The 20,316-nt window shown below is 39.2% G+C and overlaps 1 protein-coding gene across 1 annotated transcript in view; it reads left to right on the top strand.

Moving 5' to 3' along the window:
* Nucleotides 1–366: 366 nt before the first annotated feature.
* Nucleotides 367–20,316, top strand: part of cpamd8 (C3 and PZP like alpha-2-macroglobulin domain containing 8) — a 48,439-nt gene continuing 28,489 nt past the window's right edge. The window contains exons 1-22 of the mRNA XM_073844422.1: nucleotides 367–735; nucleotides 9,229–9,380; nucleotides 9,625–9,647; nucleotides 9,748–9,913; nucleotides 10,201–10,253; nucleotides 10,527–10,544; nucleotides 11,174–11,228; nucleotides 11,321–11,434; nucleotides 11,640–11,724; nucleotides 11,810–11,918; nucleotides 12,392–12,619; nucleotides 12,723–12,893; nucleotides 13,803–13,931; nucleotides 14,016–14,211; nucleotides 14,381–14,556; nucleotides 14,679–14,828; nucleotides 15,098–15,256; nucleotides 15,338–15,480; nucleotides 15,584–15,646; nucleotides 16,143–16,374; nucleotides 16,937–17,090; nucleotides 17,854–17,993. Coding sequence (XP_073700523.1) covers nucleotides 647–735; nucleotides 9,229–9,380; nucleotides 9,625–9,647; nucleotides 9,748–9,913; nucleotides 10,201–10,253; nucleotides 10,527–10,544; nucleotides 11,174–11,228; nucleotides 11,321–11,434; nucleotides 11,640–11,724; nucleotides 11,810–11,918; nucleotides 12,392–12,619; nucleotides 12,723–12,893; nucleotides 13,803–13,931; nucleotides 14,016–14,211; nucleotides 14,381–14,556; nucleotides 14,679–14,828; nucleotides 15,098–15,256; nucleotides 15,338–15,480; nucleotides 15,584–15,646; nucleotides 16,143–16,374; nucleotides 16,937–17,090; nucleotides 17,854–17,993 — 2,805 coding nt within the window. The 5' untranslated portion in view covers nucleotides 367–646. The remainder of the gene's footprint in view (nucleotides 736–9,228; nucleotides 9,381–9,624; nucleotides 9,648–9,747; nucleotides 9,914–10,200; nucleotides 10,254–10,526; nucleotides 10,545–11,173; nucleotides 11,229–11,320; nucleotides 11,435–11,639; nucleotides 11,725–11,809; nucleotides 11,919–12,391; nucleotides 12,620–12,722; nucleotides 12,894–13,802; nucleotides 13,932–14,015; nucleotides 14,212–14,380; nucleotides 14,557–14,678; nucleotides 14,829–15,097; nucleotides 15,257–15,337; nucleotides 15,481–15,583; nucleotides 15,647–16,142; nucleotides 16,375–16,936; nucleotides 17,091–17,853; nucleotides 17,994–20,316) is intronic.

The following is a 20,316-nucleotide window of genomic DNA, read 5'->3' on the forward strand; positions in this document are numbered from 1 at the left end:
TGTCAGGTTGAAGTTTTATATTTTAATTAAGTAAACAGGTATGCAAAAACAGCTCAGTTAAGTTATATTCACGTTAAGTAATCGACATTAATTATATCATATGCATTAGTCCTTGAATATGAAACGACTAAACGTTCGGATGTTTTCAGTCTCATTCAGCCGGACCTGTAAAGCTTCCAGGCGGCGTTGCAGGGACAGTGCAGTCTTGTCTTTACTAGCTCAGAGGGGCTCTGTTAGACTTGTTCTGACACACCACTCAATGAGACAAAAGCCTGGAGAGTTCAAAGGGGCAAAAGCAGACTGCCCCGGTTACATTACAGGCGGTGGAGCGCAGCTCACTGGATCTGATGTGCATTAAATACCGTGCTACACAAGGGGTGGGGTGGATGGAGATACGTTTTAATGCTGAAATATGAGCAATCGGAACTAAGGCGGATAAATAAGGCACGCCAAGAGGGATTGTCTTTACGTGTGGAGAGGAGTTCAAAAAATCTGTTGCACGCTGGAAATTGGGATAAAAACGTAGCACGCTGCACCGGAGGCTCGTGTTATCTCCTCGTGGATACTTGAGTTTGCACTCGAGGTTGTAACAATATTTGTGGAATACACGCCGGAGAGGTTCAACACAAAACAAACGAGGGACAAAATGAGAGTGTTACATGTGCACCACAAACCGTGGACACTGTGGACTGTGTTCATGTGTGTAGTGAGTGGAGTTCATTCACAAGAAAGACAGTAAGTATGTTTGTGGCGCTCTTTTATGAATGATACCGAACCGCCTTTTCATTTCAAGTGTTAAAGTTTTGATAAGACTTCAGTCAGGTGATAACGGCATCCTCAGTATTGCTCAATGTTTCCTTGAGCAACAACAAACAAACTCGGCAGCAGAGCTGTAATTTATCACACAAATGTTAATTCTAACTATTATTGCTACCAAAAACTCACCGCATTTACATAATATGATAGACTAGACGTTTTCGTGTACTCGCCAAGATGCTACAGATGTTATTTTGATAGAAACTACGGTTACCATGGTCCAAGGGTGGTACAGCTGACATTGTAATGAACAAACTCCCAAGTGATGTTCTTTTCAAGCCATGTCATTGTTACGCTTCATAAATTGCAAGCAGCTGAAGTTTATGTCATTGTCTTAGTCACAGATTTCCCACTGCTATTATGATCAAGAAGTTAATTGCTCAATTTTTCAGCTTTGATGCTGCTGTTGTAATGAGCTAAGTGTGTAAAACCCAATTTATTCTCCACATGTTCTCCAGAAAACGCTTAAAGGGCTAGTTCACCCATTGAAGAAAATTGTGTCATTAATTACTCGCCCTCATGTTGTTCCAAACCTGTAGGACTTTTGTTAATCTTCAACACAAATTAAGATTTTTTTTTTTTTTATGAAATCTGAGCTTTCTGATCCTAGACAGTAATGCAACTGACACATACAAGGCCCAGAAAGTTAAAATAGTCCATGTGACATCAGTAGTTCAACCGTAATTTTATAAAGCTTTGAGAATACTTTTTGTGTAAAGAAAACAAAAATCATGCTTTTATTCAACAGTTTCTTCTCTTCCGTGTCATTCTTAGACAGACATTCATGACAGTACCATGAAAATTGTTGAATAAAGTTGCTGTTTTTGTGCGCAAAATTTAAAATAAAGACTTTATTGAACGGTATATCATCTATGTCAGGCTTTGACACACATCCATGACAGTACCATGAAAATTGTTGAATAAAGTCATTTTTTTGTTTTGTTTGTGCATGAAAGTAAAAATAACGACTTTATTCAATGATTTCTTCTCTTACCTGTCAGTCTTCGACGCACATTCATGATAGCACCATGAAAATTGTTGAATAAAGTAATTATTTTTGTTTTCTTTGTGCACAAAAGTTTAAAAAATAGACTCCGTGCATGTCTTCGGTGCACATTCATGACAGTACCACGAAAATTGTTGAATAAAGTCTTTTTTGTTGTTTTCTTTGTGTGCAAAAAAAAAAAAAAAAGACTTTATTCAATTTTTTTCTCTCCTGTATCAGTCTTCCTGGCACATTCGTGACAGCACCAAGAAAATTGTTGAATAAAGTCTTTTTTTTTGTTTGTTTTCTTTGTGCATAAATGTAAAAATAAAGACTTGATTCAACAATTTCTTCTCTTCCGTGTCAGTCTTCAACGCACAAAAATAGTTGAATAAAGTGGTTTGTGTATTCTTCGTGCGCAAAAGAAAAATTATAAAGATTTATTCAACCATTTCTTTTCATTCCGTGTCAGTCTTCGACGCACATTTAGGACAGTATCACAAAAATTGTTGAATAAAGTAATTTTTTTGTTTTGTTTATGCATGAAAGTAAAAATAACGACTTTATTCAATGATTTCTTCTCTTACCTGTCAGTCTTCAACGCACATTCATGATAGCACCACGAAAATTGTTGAATAAAGTAATTATGTTTGTTTTCTTTGTGCACAAAAGTTTAAAAAATAGACTTTATTCAACAATTTCTTCTCTTACGTGTCAGTCTTCGACGCACATTCATGACAGCACCACGGAAATTGTTGAATAAAATCTTTCTTGTTGTTTTCTTTGTGTGCAGAAGTAAAAAAAATGACTTTATTCAATTTTTTTTCTCTTCTGTGTAAGTCTTCGACGCACATTCATGACAGCACCACGGAAATTGTTGAATAAAGTGGTTATTTGTTTTCTTTGTGCACAAAAGTCAAAAATAACAACTTTATTCAACAATTTCTTCTCTTCCGTGTCTTTCTTCGACGCACATTCATGACAGTACCATAAAAATAAAATAAATAAAATAAAAATAGTTGAATAATGAATTTTTGTTATCTTTGTGCACAGAAGTAAAAATAAAGACTTTATTCAACAATTTCAGTTCCGTGTCAGTCTTCGACGCAAAAAATAGTTGAATAAAGTGGTTATTTGTATTTTGTGCACAAAAGTAAAAATAATGACTTTATTCAACGATTTCTTCTCTTACCTGTCAGTCTTTGATGCACATTCATGATAGCACCACGAAAATTGTTTAATAGTCTTTTTTTTGTTTTCTTTGTGCACAAATGTAAAAATAAAGAAATTATTTAACAATTTCTTCTCTTCCGTGTCAGTTTTCGATGCACATCCATGACAGTATCACAAAAATAGTTGAATACAGTGGTTATTTGTGTTTTCTTTGTGCGCAAAAGAAAAATTACAGACTTTATTCAACAATTTCTTCTCTTCTGTGTCAGTCTTCGATGCACAAAAATAGTTGAATAAAGTGGTTTTGTATTTTGTGCACAAAAGTAAAAATAATTACTTTATTCAACGATTTCTTCTCTTACCTGTCAGTCTTTGATGCACATTCATGACACAGTACCACGAAAATACTTGAATAGTCTTTTTTTTGTTTTCTTTGTGCACACAAGTAAAAATAACAACTTTATTCAACAATTTCTACTCTTCCGTGTTAGTCTTCAAACTACATTCATGACAGTACCACAAAAATAGTTGAATAAAGTGTTTTTTTTTTGTTTTCTTTGTGTACAAAAGTAAAAATACTTAATTCAACAATTTCTTTTCTTCTGTCAGTCTTCGATGCACATTCATGACAGTACTATGAAAATTGGTGAATAAAGTTGATATTTGTGTTTTCTTTGTGCGCAAAAGTAAAACTTTATTCAACTATTTTTTCTCTTCTGTGTCAGTCTTCGATGCACATCCATGGCAGTACCACAAAAATAGTTGAATAAAGTCTTTTTTTGTTTTCTTTGTGCACAAAAGTAAAAATAAGACTTTATTCAACAATTTCTTCTCTTCCGTGTCAGTCTTCGATGCACATTCATTATAGCGCCACGAAAATAGTTGAATAAAGTCATTATTTTTGTTTTCTTTGTGCACAAAAGTTTAAAAAATAGACTTCATTCAACAATTTCTTCTCCTACGTAACAGTCTTCAACACACATTCATGACAGTACCACGAAAATTAAATAGTCATTATTTTTGTTTTCTTTGTGCACCAAATTAAAAAATAAAGACTTTATTCAACAATTTCTTTTTCTTCCATGACAGTCTTCCCGGCACATTCATGACAGTACCACAAAAATAGTTGAATAAAGTGGTTATTTTTGTTTTCTTTGTGCGCAAAAGTAAAACTTTATTCAACTATTTTTTCTCTTCTGTGTCAGTCTTCGATGCACATCCATGGCAGTACCACAAAAATAGTTGAATAAAGTCATTATTTTTGTTTTCTTTGTGCACAAAAGTTTAAAAAATAGACTTCATTCAACAATTTCTTCTCCTACGTAACAGTCTTCAGCACACATTCATGACAGTACCACGAAAATTAAATAGTCATTATTTTTGTTTTCTTTGTGCACCAAATTAAAAAATAAAGACTTTATTCAACAATTTCTTTTTCTTCCATGACAGTCTTCCCGGCACATTCATGACAGTACCACAAAAATAGTTGAATAAAGTAGTTATTTTTGTTTTCTTTGTGCGCAAAAGTAAAACTTTATTCAACTATTTTTTCTCTTCTGTGTCAGTCTTCGATGCACATCCATAGCAGTACCACAAAAATAGTTGAATAAAGTCATTATTTTTGTTTTCTTTGTGCACAAAAGTTTAAAAAATAGACTTCATTCAACAATTTCTTCTCCTACGTAACAGTCTTCAGCACACATTCATGACAGTACCACGAAAATTAAATAGTCATTATTTTTGTTTTCTTTGTGCACCAAATTAAAAAATAAAGACTTTATTCAACAATTTCTTTTTCTTCCATGACAGTCTTCCCGGCACATTCATGACAGTACCACAAAAATAGTTGAATAAAGTGGTTATTTTTGTTTTCTTTGTGCGCAAAAGTAAAAATAAAGACTTTATTCAACAATTTCTTCTCTACCGTGTTAGTCTTCGATGCACATTCATGACAGTACTACAAAAATTGTTGAATAAAGTGGTTATTTTTGTTTTCTTTGTGCACAAAAGTAAAAATAACGACTTTATTCAACAATTTCTACTCTTCCGTGTTAGTCTTCAAACCACATTCATGACAGTACCACGGAAATAGTTGAATAAAGTTGTTTTTTTTGTTTACTTTGTGCACAGAGGTAAAAATAAATACTATATTTAACTATTTCTTTTCTTTCATGTCAGTTTTTGAAGTACGTTCATGATAGTACCATGAAAATAGTTAAATAAAGTCATTATTTTTACCTTTTTTGCGAAAAGAAAAAAAAGACTTCATTCTCGTAGCTTCATAACATTATGATTGAACCACTGATGTCACATGGACTATTTTAACAATGTTCTTACTACCTTTCTGGGCCTTGAACATGTTAGTTGCGTTGTTGTCTATGCAGAGTCAAAAGTCTCTTGGATTTATTCAAAAATATCTTCATTTGTGTTCCGAAGACGAACGAAGGTCTTGAGGGTGAGTAATTAATGATGAAATTTTCATTTTTTGGTGAACTCTCTTTAAGTTCGCTTTCCCTAAGCTATAGTAGAAGACTGAGGTTTTATACCTATAAATATTTGTAGGACACTGGGTTCAGCAAAGAATATTTTTCTTATCAAAAACCGTTTTCACTCTAGGGTTCTTACTTGGTCCTTTGGAGAAAGTTATTGATGCTACATAATTACAAACCAAAAAAGGTTTGGTTGTCAGGAATGTTGTTGGGTTAATTGACCCACAAACCACAGAAGTCCATGAACTTCATACCAGCCCTTCATACCAGGGCAGGGCAGAGCTCCATGCCAGTGTCTGTACCTGTTACACATGGTTGTGCCAAGTATTTCGCGCACCAGAGAAAGAGGTCAATAACCAGTTTGCCCTTTCCGACAAAGAGCTACATTCTCTTGAGTCGGCCAGTAGCTGTTCTTTCCTTCAAGATCAGCTGTAAACACTGAATAGTTCTATGCCCACTGCACACATGAGAATGTTGTAAAATAGGGAGGTGAAGATCAAATGTAGTCAATTCCAACGTAGATGCCTTGGAAGGGATTTTCTCATGCCTTAAGACTTAAATTGCCTTTGGCCTCGGTGAACCGTAATGCCAACCACCTGATATCTCACACTCAGGCATGCTATTAAACTCAAGGACACAGAGCTGCCCAGGTTTATTTGGGCATGTAATGGGTCAGAGAGTCACCTTCCAGACTTTTCTCATCATTTAAGGTCATTGGAACCAAATTTGTTACTGGATTTGTCTAAGTAGCCTAGACAAGTTAGATTCCAAAGAGGTGAAAAAACATTTAAAGAATTAAATTAGTGTTGGGTAATTGTATAACAACATTGCCCTAACCGTTGTCTTGACATTTGTTTGAGAAAATCCTATTAGTTATAATTACATTGACCTTCGAAATTATCTCTTTCTTCAAAGAGTAAAGGCTACACACACCAAACATTTAAACGAATGCTCTAAACATTGCAGAGATCGAAACTAATAATTGTCAGTTTGAACAAAAACCAAACGACTTTAGTACTGTAGATGCCACACTCCGTCCTTCCAAAGGTAATGGGCCTTATTCATGAAACCTTCCCGAAATCTCACCTTCAAATTTACAAACACTTCATAAATATCAAATTCGATACACTGATTTGCAATTAGCATAATCCCGCCTATGAACCCCTTATGCCCTCATTCGCTATTCCCTACATTAGTCCACTAATAGTGTCCACTAATAAAATCTAGAAATGAATTAAAATGAGTAAGCGTATTTGGATACTGAGAGCTTCAGAAAAACTGCCAATTTTGCATTGTTTGTGCTTTCGTTTAATAGTAAGATATAGTTGAAAGCATTCGGTAGGCTCCAATAGTAACAATTAACAAAACAAAATGACTTATGTAAACCATAATTAAGCAATCTAAGGCTACGTTTACACTTGGCATTTCGTTTTAAAATGCATACCTTTTGCTACGGCCCAAAACAAAAACGCTGCAGACCCCGTTTTAGTTTGAAAACTCCGGGGTTGCGTTTTAGTGTAAACGGACCAAAGCGGAGACTTTCAAAAATGCTGCAGACTCTGTTTTAGTTTGAAAACTCAGGGGTTGCATTTCAGTGTACATGGACCAAAACTGAGACTTTCGGAAAAAAACGCTGCAGACCCTGTTTCAGTTTAAAAGCTGGGATTGCGTTTCAGTGTAAACGGACCAAAATGGAGACTTTAAAAAACACTGCAGATCCGTTTTAGTTTGAAAACTCCAGGGTTGCGTTTTAGTGTAAATGGACCAAAACGGAGACTTTCGAATAGGGCTGGACAATATATCGAACGATATTGTGAGGCGCGTTTAGTCAATGAAGCCGGTGCTTTGATTAGTAGTAATAGTAAATCTCCATCACGTGCGTTCCGCTCAGGTTCCGCTGGAGCGGCAATTAATACACAGAGACGTAAATCTCTGACAAGCTACGCCATATCGCGCTCAATATCGCATTCGATATTAAGCTCGATATGGCGTAGCTTGTCAGAGATATACGTCTCTGTGTATTAATTGCCGCTCCAGCGGAACCTGAGCGGAACCAAAGTCCCTTTAAGGCAAGTCATGTCACTCGACGGCCATCTTTGAAACGCCTCTCGGGCATACAAGTGCAGCTCCTATCTGTTTGAATGGGGAAACATCAAATTCTCCAAAACTGTTCACCAAGCTTATGATTAAATTTCATATTTTAAATATTCAAAGAAATCCAACAAGAACTGCCTCATAAATATGGTTCCTTGTGCTCCAATAGCGTGAAAAAACTCTAATTTTTCCGGCTAGATGAGCCAGTGCGCATGCGCAGTACTGAGCGCACGTCTTAGAGCGTCGATTGTTTCTATAGCAACCGGGACTTCTAACGGCAGCTGCAGTGACGCGCTGACTTTTCTAATCAACTATTGGCTCTTTCACTAAGAAGGCGGGGCTTCGCGGCCATAATGAGCGTTGCATTTTTCCCCATTCAAAACTATACGAGTGACATGTCTTGGGTATTCTATAGTCTTTGGCGGAACGCACGTGATGGAGATTTACTACTAATCAAAGCACCGGCTTCATTGACTAAACGTGCCTCACAATATCGTTCGATATATTGTCCAGCCCTACTTTAGAAAATGCTGCAGCTCCAGGGTTGCTTTTCAGTGTAAACGGAGCAAAACTGAGACTTTCGAAAATGTTGCAGATCCCATTTTAGTTTGAAAACTGGGATTGCGTTTCAGTGTAAACAGACCAAAATGGAGATTTTTGTAAAACGCTGCAAACCCCATTTTAGTTTAAAAACTAGGGGCTGTGTTTCAGTGCAAACAGACCAAAACAGAGATATTCGAAAATGCTGCAGACCCCGTTTTAGTTTGAAAACTGTCCTAAAAATCTGTAAATAAAAAAATTTAAAAAATGAGTCTGTTCTCTAGCCGTTGATTGTCCATTGTTTGTACAATCGTTATTGCAATGCATTATGGGAGTATGAGGGATCTTTTATCAAATGCACTAATCTAGGGTATAAGTGGTGATTTTGGAAAGTGCCTTTCCATCTCTAGTGGTGGACCCCTTATTGTAATTTAAGCAACAAGAGCAATTTGATATATTAGATGTTTTGGTAGCCTAAATTGAGTAGTCGAGAACCTTACGCCCTAATTTACAGACTGACTATTCACCTTTTTCCTCAACGTGGAAATAAGCCTGTGGGTGACTCTGGTTCATTATCATAACGAAATAACGAGAAGAATAACAACGTGCAGTAAACAATAAAACTCTTTGCACTATGAACCAGTGTGTTCATAATTAAGATAATACATTAACATAACATGGTAAAATGCACCAATTTGCAATATCAAGCAGCAAAGCGATCTGTTTTGTACAGCTAAAAATAACTGGACGCGGATGAGAACAGAAGCCACACCCATAAAATTTACAAATCGCTGCGCCCGCTCTTATGGTAAAAAAAAAAAAAGTGGATAGGTCTAAAAATTGTTGTTCTGAGATCAATCCCATAAGGTTCCACCCTTCTCACAACAGCCAACATGCTCAACAAGAAGTCGCAAAACACTTATCAGATGTTCAAACACAAACTGGTATTTGTTTTATGTTTTCCCAAGTGGTAAGGTTGGGCGCCCTTGTTTGTTTGATTTGTGTGCCCTATGATGTGAGATTCAGATGTATGCTCTAGACAAAACAAAGTGTTAGCGTAATTGGTACCTGGAGTCTTGTGATGTAAACACACACAGCTGTTGCTCTGTACTCCCGTCCTTTGATTCACAGGGGTTACCTGATTGCTGCGCCATCTGTGTTCCGTGCCGGTGTGGACGAGGCCGTGAGTGTGACCATCTTCAATGCGGTAGAGGACACACGAGTGCAGTTGCAGCTCAGCGTCAAGGGCGAGATTGTGGCTCAAAGCCACGGCACTGTACGAGGTGAGAATTACGTTAGGTATTTACTAAAATTCAAATAACTTAAAGAGCTTATTTTGACCCACCAAAGACCACTGTCCTTGGTTTACGAGTTAAACACCAATGCTAATTAATATTTAAGCTTCATTTTCATAAATTATGTCAAATTAAATATGGCACCAATCATCAATGATCATAAATTAGGGTTTTGTTCAATAAAGCCCTTTATTTCACTATTAATTATCTGTCATTTCTTTTTCAATTTCAGATAAAGGCACCATCAAAATAAAGGTGAGCCAATCATAAGCCAATTTTAGCACATAGTACTTAAAATAACAGTTTTCACTGAGCTCAATGGGAACTTTATGCCTAATCACCACAATGTTCCCAGGTGCCATCAGATCTCAGAGGCCAGGCACATCTGAAGGTTTGGGGGAACCGTCTGCTCAATGAGGGTGGCTACATCTTCCACAATCACACCACTGTGACGGTGGACAGCAAAGGCACAACAGTTTTCATCCAGACTGACAAGCCTGTCTATAAGCCCCGGCAGAAAGGTCTTTCTCTTTTTTCCAAACAGGAATGAGTTACTGATGGTGCTAACTATATTTGTAAAGCTAAACATCTCAATGTTGTTGATATTTCGCAATGTTGTTTTCAGATTACCAGCATACTACATACACACTGTATACTACCTAATACATTTCAAAAAATACACATACACACAAAACTGCACATATATATAATGCATGCTATTCAAACTTTACCGTATCATGAATAGCTTTGCGAAAGAAGCAAGTTGAATTTTAATTAATTTCTGTATGTTTCTTTCTCTCCCCTCTAGTTTTTATAAATGTATATGCTGTCACGCCAGCCCTAAGGCCAACCAGTGAAAAGGTGAGGTCCTGAAATTACATGCTAAAATGTTAAATTACACTTTGTATTACAGAAGCGTTGTCCTATTTAGCATTAGCAGTGTTTATTTAGTGTCTAAAAGCTTGTCTTACAAAGGAGCAAAAGGTAGCTTAGCTGTATTAACTTCAAAGATTGCACACTGGCAAAACTCTGCAAAACATATCTAATTGATTCAAATCTTGAGGGGGCTAAAGTAGCTACAGCTATAGTTTGTCGTTCTCATCCCTCTAATCACTTCTTTGTTTTGTTTTACAGATTGAAGCTTACATAGTGGTAAGTGGAGGCCATGGGGTGGACGCCGCTCTGGTTGGGAAGCATGGTTGGAGTGTTTCTTTCCCAGCAGGGTCCATGTTGCGCAGCTATATGGCTTGACAACTGGTCGCCGGTGTTGGGTTCGACCCTAGAGCAGACGCTAGCGGGCGACTAGGGAGATAAAAGGGAGCAAGTCTTCCTGGGGCGTTGCCCCCCACTGCTCAGTGCTTAGCTTCCATCTCTTTCCCACATGCTGCTTGGTCTTTGAAGGATCTCTGGGGCAAACACTGTTGCTCAGTTCCAGAAAATTCTTCTGAAAGCTGTGCAAATGGCCAAAGGGGGACCAGAAAAAATGTTTGCTATGTATGCGATGTTTCATGTTTATGTTAGTTTGGCACCGTCGGCCTCTGGCTCTCGCCAGAGGAAGTATCAGTCGGGGTGTGTGTAGTTTTGCCCTGATTGACGGGCTCCTGGAGTGTTGGCCCTTTGAGTCAGGGCAAGGTCAGTTTGTTTGAAAGCATCATTGGGTTTGGAACATGTTTGCTTAAGCTTGATTCTTTGCTGCCTTTTTACAAGTGTAAAGTGGCCTCTGGATTTAAGGCAAGCAAATAAGCAAGAATGTGACTATTTTTACCATTCTGTTTACCTAGGACCCCAGAGGATCCCGCATAGTCTATTGGAAAGATCTGAAGTCTGTTTGTTGTGGTAAGAATTGGTGTGGTAATCAGGCTTTTTGTATACCTTATTAATGTTGCAATCAGTGCATAATCACACCGTACAACTTTTGTCTCCATCAGGAATTGTCAATATGAGCTTTCCGCTATCAGACCAACCAGTCTTTGGAGAATGGTTAGTCTTCGTGGAGATGCAAGGCCACACATATAACAAGTCATTTGAAGTGCAAAAGTATGGTAAGGAGTGGTTATCCTTTTTAGAACTGATTCAAATATTTGTAACAACACAATATAGTAAACAGTCTCTAAAAGAAAATTAGAAATTATTTCAGAAAGAAATGTGTTTTTTGCATATAGTCAGCTAAAACGACCATTTTGGTATGAATAAAACGGACAGGAATCAATGAATATGATTGATTTCAGTCTTTTTTCTCTTGAACAGTCATGCCCAGGTTTGAGCTCATCATTGAGCCCCCTCCCTACATTCGAGACCTCAATTCATGTGAACAGGTCACAGTCAAAGCAAGGTAAGAGGACAAAAACCTGCCTTACACCTTAAGCAAGTTGTTTTACAATGTCTTCCAATTTCACAGTCACCCTGCTTTATTCTAGGTACACCTTTGGAAAGCCAGTGTCGGGCAAATTAACAGTTAATATGACGGTCAATGGTGTAGGCTACTACAGACACGAAGTTGGCCACTCGGTGGTGAAGTCAATGGAGGTGAGCGCATGATAAAGTATTTATCAGCTGAAAAGACCAGCATATGCTCTGCTGTTTTCTCCTTGAGGTTCCTCAACTTGCTCAACCACTGAAACTTATTAAGTTGACCATCTTCACCAGCAAAGGTTTGCAAGCATGGCTGCACTGGTCTACTTGGGCCCTTTGCAGTACTCCTATAATTTCACACTTGTAACGACATGTAGGCTTTCGATTAGTGATGTCTAGACCAGTGCAAGCTCAGCAAAAGGACCAATTGCTGGCATCTGGTATCCACAAAGGTGTACTCCATAGCCACTCTTTGTGATTCTTCATGGGCAAAACTGCAAGTCCAGATCAATTGGTACAGGGACAAGGTAGACCAGTAAAAGTCCAAGCTAGTCTTTTCAGCTAATCAGCACCCTATGACCTTGTAACTTAAAAAGATCAACAGTAAATGGCAACCCTCTGCAACAAGTTTCTTTTCTTCTGCATAGATTAAAGGCTCAGCCACTTTCAGCCTCTGCGTGAAGGACATGATGCCCATAGAAGTTACAGACCATTTCCGAGGTGCAGTGCACATGTGGGTGACCGTGAGCAGTGTGGATGGTGTACAGCAGACCATGTTTGATGATTCCACGCCCGTCCACAAGCAGCTCATTGACATCAAGTATTCCAAAGATACTCGCAAGCAGTTCAAACCTGGCCTGCCCTACAAAGGGATGGTGAGAGGAGGATCAGTCTTCTGGTAGAAAGCAAATGTTTCCTTTTATCCTTTTTACTAGTCAATGCTAATTTGGAATGATCGTTTTTCACCACTGACCCCAGATCGAGGTGACCTACCCGGACGGAAGTCCAGCGGAAGGAGTACAAGTGCGAGTTAAGGCAGAACTCACCCCAAAGGACAATGTCTACACGAGTGAGCTGGTCTCACTTAATGGCAAGGCCACTTTCGAGATTCCCTCCATCCCCACAGCTGCCCAGTACGTCTGGCTGGAGGTCAGTGGGAGGGATTTGGCGATGTGGTGGAAACTTCTTTTAGGGGTGGTCCAGGGTAGCCAACCCTGCTTTTTGAGGGCAACCTTCCTGCAGATTTTAGTTCTGGTCCAACACACTTGCCTATCATTTACAAGTAATCTTTACACCTTTATTACCTGGTATTAGGAGGCTATGTTTGTTTAGGGCTGGAGCTAAACTCTACAGAATGGTAACCCTAGTGGTTTAGAAGCTAGGTTTGTAGGTTCAAACACTAGAATGGGTGTTGCATGAAGAAGTACCATTGTTCAGCAAGGCACTTGACTTCCAGGTTGCTCAAGTGCCAATAGGATGGTTCCTCTAACACAGAGCTGTCCAGACCTGCTCCTAGAGGGCCAGTGTCCTACAGAGATTAGCTCCAACCCAAATTAAACACACCTGAACCAGCTAATCTAGCTCTTACTAGGCATACTAGAAACTTCCAGACAGGTGTGTTGAGGAGCTAAACTCTGCATGACAGTGGCCCTCCAGGACCGAGTTTGGACATCCCTGCACTAATGTAGGGATGTCCAAACCTGTTTCTGGAGGGCCACTATCCTGCAGAGTTTAGCTCCAACACATCTGAACCAGCTAATCAAGGTCATAAGACTGCTGGTCGCAACTTAACTCTGCAGTACACTGACCCTCCAGGAGCAGGATTGGACACCCCTGCTCTAATGTCACTTTCACACTAGAAGTTTTGATCTAAACCTGGGTTTTATTGACCATGCAGTTTGGTTTGTTTGGTTATTGAGAAAGAAAAAAAAATACTAATGATCATTTTTGTTTTGGCTTCCCGCCAATAGTTTGGTAGTAGCACAAATTACAATCCAAGTCACAACCTTCTATTTCTAACTTTCAGATTTAGTTAATTTCTTTTCTTCTTGCTTGCAGTCAAAAGTGACTGCCATTGATGGCAGGCCTGCAGGAGACCAGTATCTCCCCAACTATCTGTCGATCAGTAGCTGGTATTCTCCTAGCAAGTGCCACATCCAGCTCCTAAGTCCCAGTGCTCCTCTTGTGGTAAGAGATGCTTGATAAAACATACCGAAATATTTTGTTTGTCTAAACAAACTTTTAATCATGGAAGAACCTGTTTGTGCCTAGACTGGACAAGAAGCAGAGATCTCATTGAAATCCACCTGTCCCTGTAACTTCACCTTGCACTATGAAATCGCCTCTCGTGGGAATATTGTGCAGTCAGGCCAGAGACGTGCCAATAGCATGGCTCACCGTGAAAAGAGAGCTACCGTCACCTTTGACACGAACATTCACACCACCTCTAAACCGCCTCGTGACTCAGGTCAGTTTTATTAGCAATAAATGCCTTATGCCATTAAATATATCATGACACAATGTTTTGAAACATTAATTAATTAAGAAAGCTTACCTTTAGCTCATAAAGGCACTATTCTTCCTCTTTTTCCTCCCCATTTGTTGTCCGTCTATCTTTATGTCCTCTGTCTGCCCAGACTCTGGTGTGTCCTCTTCTCAGGCAGAAGCAGACAGCTGCGTATCGGTTCTGCATTTTAACGTAACTCCTGGCATGGCCCCCGTCAGTCGCCTACTGGTCTACTATGTTCGGGAAAACGGAGAGGGGGTGACTGACAGTCTGCAACTTCCTGTGCAGCCCCGTTTCGAAAATGAGGTGGGTTGGGTTGATAGTTGCATTTATTTCAGCTCACTAATTGTTTATTTGTTGACAGTTCACCAGAAAATGAAATTACAGACTCATGCCATTCCAAACTCGTATGACTTTCTTGTCTTTAGGTCTCAGTGTCTTTGTCCACAAATGACACGATGCCTGGAAGTCCGATCAGCATGAAGGTCCGAGCAGAGAGTGGCTCATGTGTATGTGTAGCTTCTGTGGACAAAAGCATGCATCTTCTCAAACCAGGCTTCCAGCTCACTCCTGAGAAGGTCAGTCCTCATCTAAACCTTTATGTCAGGGGTGCCCAAACTCATTCCTGGAGGGCTGGTGTCCTGCAGAGTTTACCTCCAACCCCAATTTGACACACCTGAACCAGCTAATCAAGCTCTTTCTAGGCATGCTAGAAACTTCCAGGCAGGTGTGTTGAGGCAAGTTGGTGCTAAACACTCCAGGACATTGTTCTTCCTGGACTGAGTTTGGGCACCCTTGCTTTACACAAATAACTCTGAGGTTGTCTGAACAGTTCATGGGTTTGCAGGTGTTTAAGGAACTGGCTGAATTTGATGTATCTGATGCATTTGGGGTACCCAAAGATGAAGGACATTTTTGGTGGCCTGGTTTGTCATCGCGAAGACGACGTTCCTCTGTGTTTCCATGGCACTGGGACATCACTAAAGATGCCCGTTTTGCTTTTACGGTGAGGACCTCACTATCTGTCGTTTTTCAAAAAACATAAAAATCTAGGTTAGGCTAATGTGTTCATGTAACTGTGTTGTAGGAGACAGGGCTGGTGGTGATGACAGATATGGTGAGTCTGAATCACAGGCAGAGTGGAGGGATGTACACAGATGAGGCCGTCCCCGCTTTTCAACCGCACACCTCCACCTTGGTGGCAGCTATGCACTCCCGATCTGGGACACGGTACACATGCTCGCAGTGTCTGAAATTATAAGGTTAATCTCACAGGTGGTTGTCTCTAAGGTCAGTAAGAGAGTTGTTTCTTATGTCAGTGTGTGTTTTTCAGGGCAGAGAACCGCAGGCGTACATTCTTCCCAGAAACATGGATATGGCATTGCTTTAACGTCAGGTAGAACAATATTACTTTGGTTAATTAAAATGTTATATTGTATAAAAAGGTCATTTTAAAGGGATAGTTCAGCAAAATTCTGTCATTAATTACACACCTCATACTGTTCCAAACCCATAAGACCTTCATTCATCTTCAGAATGTAAATTAAGATACTTTTTATTAAATCCAAGAGCTTTCTGACACTGCATAGACAGCAACTGTTTTCTTTGCGCACAAAGTATTTTCATAGCTTCATAACATTAAGGTTGAACCACTGACGTCACAAGGACTATTTTAAGGATGCCCTTACTACCTTTCTGGGCCTTGTCAGTTGTGTTGCTGTCGGATTTTAGAGAAAGCTCTTGGATTTTATCAAAAATATCTTTGTGTTCCGAAGATGAACGAAGGTCTTACGAAGTTGGAACGACATGAGGGTGAGTAATTATTGACAGAACAAATCAATTGAGCCTTTGTGAGCAATTTTTGCAAATTGTAACTTTTTTCTGATTGACAGCAGTGTTACTGGAGAGGCTGAGTTACGCTTGGACGTCCCGGATTCCATCACCACATGGGTGACGGAGGCTATTGGTCTGTCTGCGGAAAAGGGTCTGGGTCTGGCTCAGATTACAGAGCTGCGCACATTTAAGCCCTTCTTTATCGACTTCACCCTGCCGTACAGCGTTGTCCGTGGCGAACAAACCAAAGTCCCACTGACAGTGTATAACTACCTTCCTACATGCGCAGAGGTGTGTGAGGTGCATGTGCTTTTAGACTGAAAAATGCATCAGCATTTCCCATAACCATAACTATGAGTCAAAAGATAACGGTGTTATCATTGCCAATAAGCAACCACCCAAAACAAAATGAAAAATGAATTTTGCACCATCTATAAGACACATATCTTTGACTACCACAGTTGCTATGGAAACCAGTTTCTGCCTTCATATCATGTGGACTCGAATGTTATTCAGTATCAGCTTATTTTTGACTCGAGGTATGGGGATTCTGGGGAATTTTTGAGGTTCGTTTCACATTTTCCATGCTGCCTAACTCATTGCCTCCCATCGTTCCTCAAGGATTCAACTGTAAACCCCTCAGCACCAAAACTGCTGCAAATCTTTTCTCTGAGGAACGATGGGAGGCAATGAGTTAGGCAGCATGGAAAATGTGCAATGCACCTCAAAAATTCCCCAGAATCCTTGAGGAGCCCTTGGGAGTTCATGCCTTATAGGTTTGAAAATGCGGAGAGCATGTGTTTGTGTGATATGGAGAAAGTCCATGATTTATTTTTACACTCATTCTCCACAGGTCCATGTGAAAGTGTCAGTGCCCAAAGGGATCAAGTTTGTGGGTCACCCAGGAAAACACCATCTTACCCGGAAAAAGTGTGTGGTGCCTGGGGAAGCCACACCCACTTTTATAGTCCTGCTCTTTTCTGAACTAGTTTCTGCCAACATTACAGGTTAGTCCATTGAATGCTTCAACAATGAGTAAAAAAACAGTATTGAAGAAGTTAACCTGTATGCTGCTAATTCAGTCAAACTTTTGCCTGGTAGTTTATACATCTTAGATTGCTTCATGTTTGACACAAAGTGTGTATTTGTTCTCACTGTTGTTTACAGAAGGTTTATTTTTACAAGACATTGCATACATTCTTGGGAATATTAATCAATCGCTGTCGCATATTTCGACTCTTTGACTTGTTTCAGCTCGCAGTTTCTTAAATGTACTGCCATTTCAGCCTTAGCAAAGCAGTTGCCAAATAAAACCTTTGTCATTGACTTATGTAATGATCCATGCTGGACAATAACGATGTTCTTTTTAGGCTATCGGACAAGGAAAAGTACATAAGGGCATTGAGGTGGGGGTCTTTTCTATGCATCTCTGTGGCATTTCAATGAATTTGCAGGTCAGTGCTGGCCAATAGGCCCCCCATGGCTCTGTCCTAGTCCTTCCTTCTCACTACACACATACAAAGGAGCTTTGCTGGCAAGCAGCCATTCTGCTGCGAAGCCATGTGTGTATCCTATTATCCCCAGGCCATCAGGGTCTCGGAAGACATTACGGGGTTTGTTAAAAAAAAAAAAAAGAAAGCATGCTGCCTGAAGTCTCCCATGTGTGCATTTGTATATGTACAGCAACTCTTCCTGTCATATACACTCACAATGCATTTTCGCTGTCATTGAGTTGTGATCTGTCATTTCTCATATTTGTTTCCATGGCAGCTCGCGCTGTGGCCTACAGTGAGCCAAGTTGCTGCTCTGATGGGATGCAGTCCAACAAAGCAGGCAAAGTGGGTGAGGATCAGGAGGACAGGAGAAGCCCTGCGGGCATGGACTATGTGCGCAGGAGCGTGCTGGTAGAGGTGGGGACCCTGGATCTTATTGTCGCTATATGTTGTGTTGCGAACAGGTATTATGTAACCATTCAGATACTTTCTGTTGTTGTTGTTGTGGTCCAGACAAGAGTATGTGAGTGGTAAAAAGTTAAAATGGAGTATGCAGTGGAGTTACTTGATTTTGCTTAGAGCAAGGAGTGTGTTCTTTAGTTGTTTGCTTAATATAGTTCACCCAAAAATGAAAATTACCCCATGATTTACTCACCCTCAAACCATCCTAGGTGTATGACTTTCTTCTTTTAGACGAATACAGTCGGAGTTATAATAAAAAATATCCTGACTCGTTCAAGCTTTATAATGGCAGTCAACGGTGGTCAAGATTTTGAAATCCAATAAAGTGCATCCACCTAGGGCTGGGCGATATGGCAAAAATGTAATCTCGATAATTTTTTCCCATATTGAACGATGACGATATATATTTCGATATAAGCTGTTGATGTTGCCAGCTTTAAAATAGTATCCCAACAATGACTAAAGCCACAAAAATTAAAGGATTCATTAAATTACATTTTTAAGTATAGTTTATTAACAAAAGCAGATTACAGATTTGGCCTTAAAAATTAAAATAACTTACTAAAATAAATGAAAAAAAAAAAGTTGTGACAGAGTATGGTAAATGAGAGTAAATGTACAAAATGTAAACATAAAATTATTGTAAAAACATAATTTGTAACACATTTATTTATTTCTTTATTATTTATTATTATAAACACAGTTGTTTATTTTCTCTATTATAGGTTGAGCTATTTAAATTAGAGGCAACCACTGCATTTTGAAACAATCTACAGTATAAATAACAAAAAATTACGACACAGCTCTTTCTTAATCGTATTAAGTGCAGACAATTCAGCCATAATCAAAGTAGGCTACTCTCTCATTATTCAAAGTGTGAACAGAGACGGAATATTTCAAGCATGATACAGAGCTATAGACATAAACAACCTATCATAGTCTACATTCTGATAACAGCCTAGATATGTCATTTAGCCTAATTTACGCGCATTGCGGAGTCACTCTCAAAACAAGGGGGATTAAAATAGCTTTTGAATGCGCGTGCGTTTTTTGCTTTCGGTTTCAGTTTTAACAATCGCGCCAAACTCTCAGCTCACTTACGGAATTCGTGCTACCTTTTTTTGTCGACAACTTCAACATCTTTGGATAATAAATCGAGGTTAGTTTCTCTTTCGTCGCTGCTTCCACTCTCTTTTTTTGTCGTCCTGGTGTAGGGCTGCTTCACAAAGTGCTGTAGGAAATGAACTTTGTACTTTGACGTGCACACGCACGCTGATTGGCCGCTGTCGCATATTTCTGCTGTGTGATTGGCTCTTAGATTAATCCATATCGAGCAAAAAAATGTCTAGAGCTTATCATCGTTATTAACATAAATTTTATCGCGATTCGATATGATATCGTTTATCGGCCCAGCCCTACATCCACCCATCATAAAAAGTCCTCCACACAGCTCCGAGGGGTTAATAAAGGCCTTCTGATGCAAATCGATGCATTTGTGTAAGAAAAATATCCATATTTAAAACTTAATAAACCATGATCTCTAGCTTCTGTTAACTGCTGTATGCATGTTCATGAGACAGTGGCTTTTCAGCGGAAGACGTAAGTTGTAGCGTAAACTTCGGTGAGACTATGCTAGTCTCATAGGAACCAAGTTTTCTTTACAGCAGTGGTGCCCAACCCTGTTCCTGGAGATCTACCTTCGTGCCTTCGATCAGGGTTGGAACTAAACTCTGCAGGGAGGTAGATCTCCAGGAACAGGGTTGGGCACCCCTGGTTTACCTCTTGGCTTATATCGAAATCCTCAAACATTTCCATGCTTTTCTCTTGCACTTATATCGTATACAAAAATATACAATTTTGAACACAGAAATATTAAATGATTTAAATAACTCAAACAATCTGCCAGCAGGTGGTGGTAAGACACTGATTTAATTACTGAATCATATTCATTTGATTCGTTCGAACAGATGGTTCATTCAAGAATAAAGCAAGTGACTCTTTATGAATGGGAAATTGAATCATTTCACTAGATTCGTTTAAAAACGCACGTTCATTCATAAAGGAAACACCGCTGTGTTTGAGTGGAGATGCGCAGCGGCTCAGCTGTGACTTGTTTCAGACCACTTTTGACGACGAAATAGAGCAAAAACAGGCAGTAGTGTTATAGTCAGACAATGTAAGTCACTTAATAACTTCTTGTTTATTTAACTGTTGTGATAAATCAATATCTCTTTTACAAACTCCCTTAAAAATGATTAAAAGCTGTCACTCATCTTAG

Source organism: Garra rufa, chromosome 7, assembly GCF_049309525.1.
Source record: "Garra rufa chromosome 7, GarRuf1.0, whole genome shotgun sequence".
Taxonomy (NCBI): Eukaryota; Metazoa; Chordata; class Actinopteri; order Cypriniformes; family Cyprinidae; genus Garra; species Garra rufa.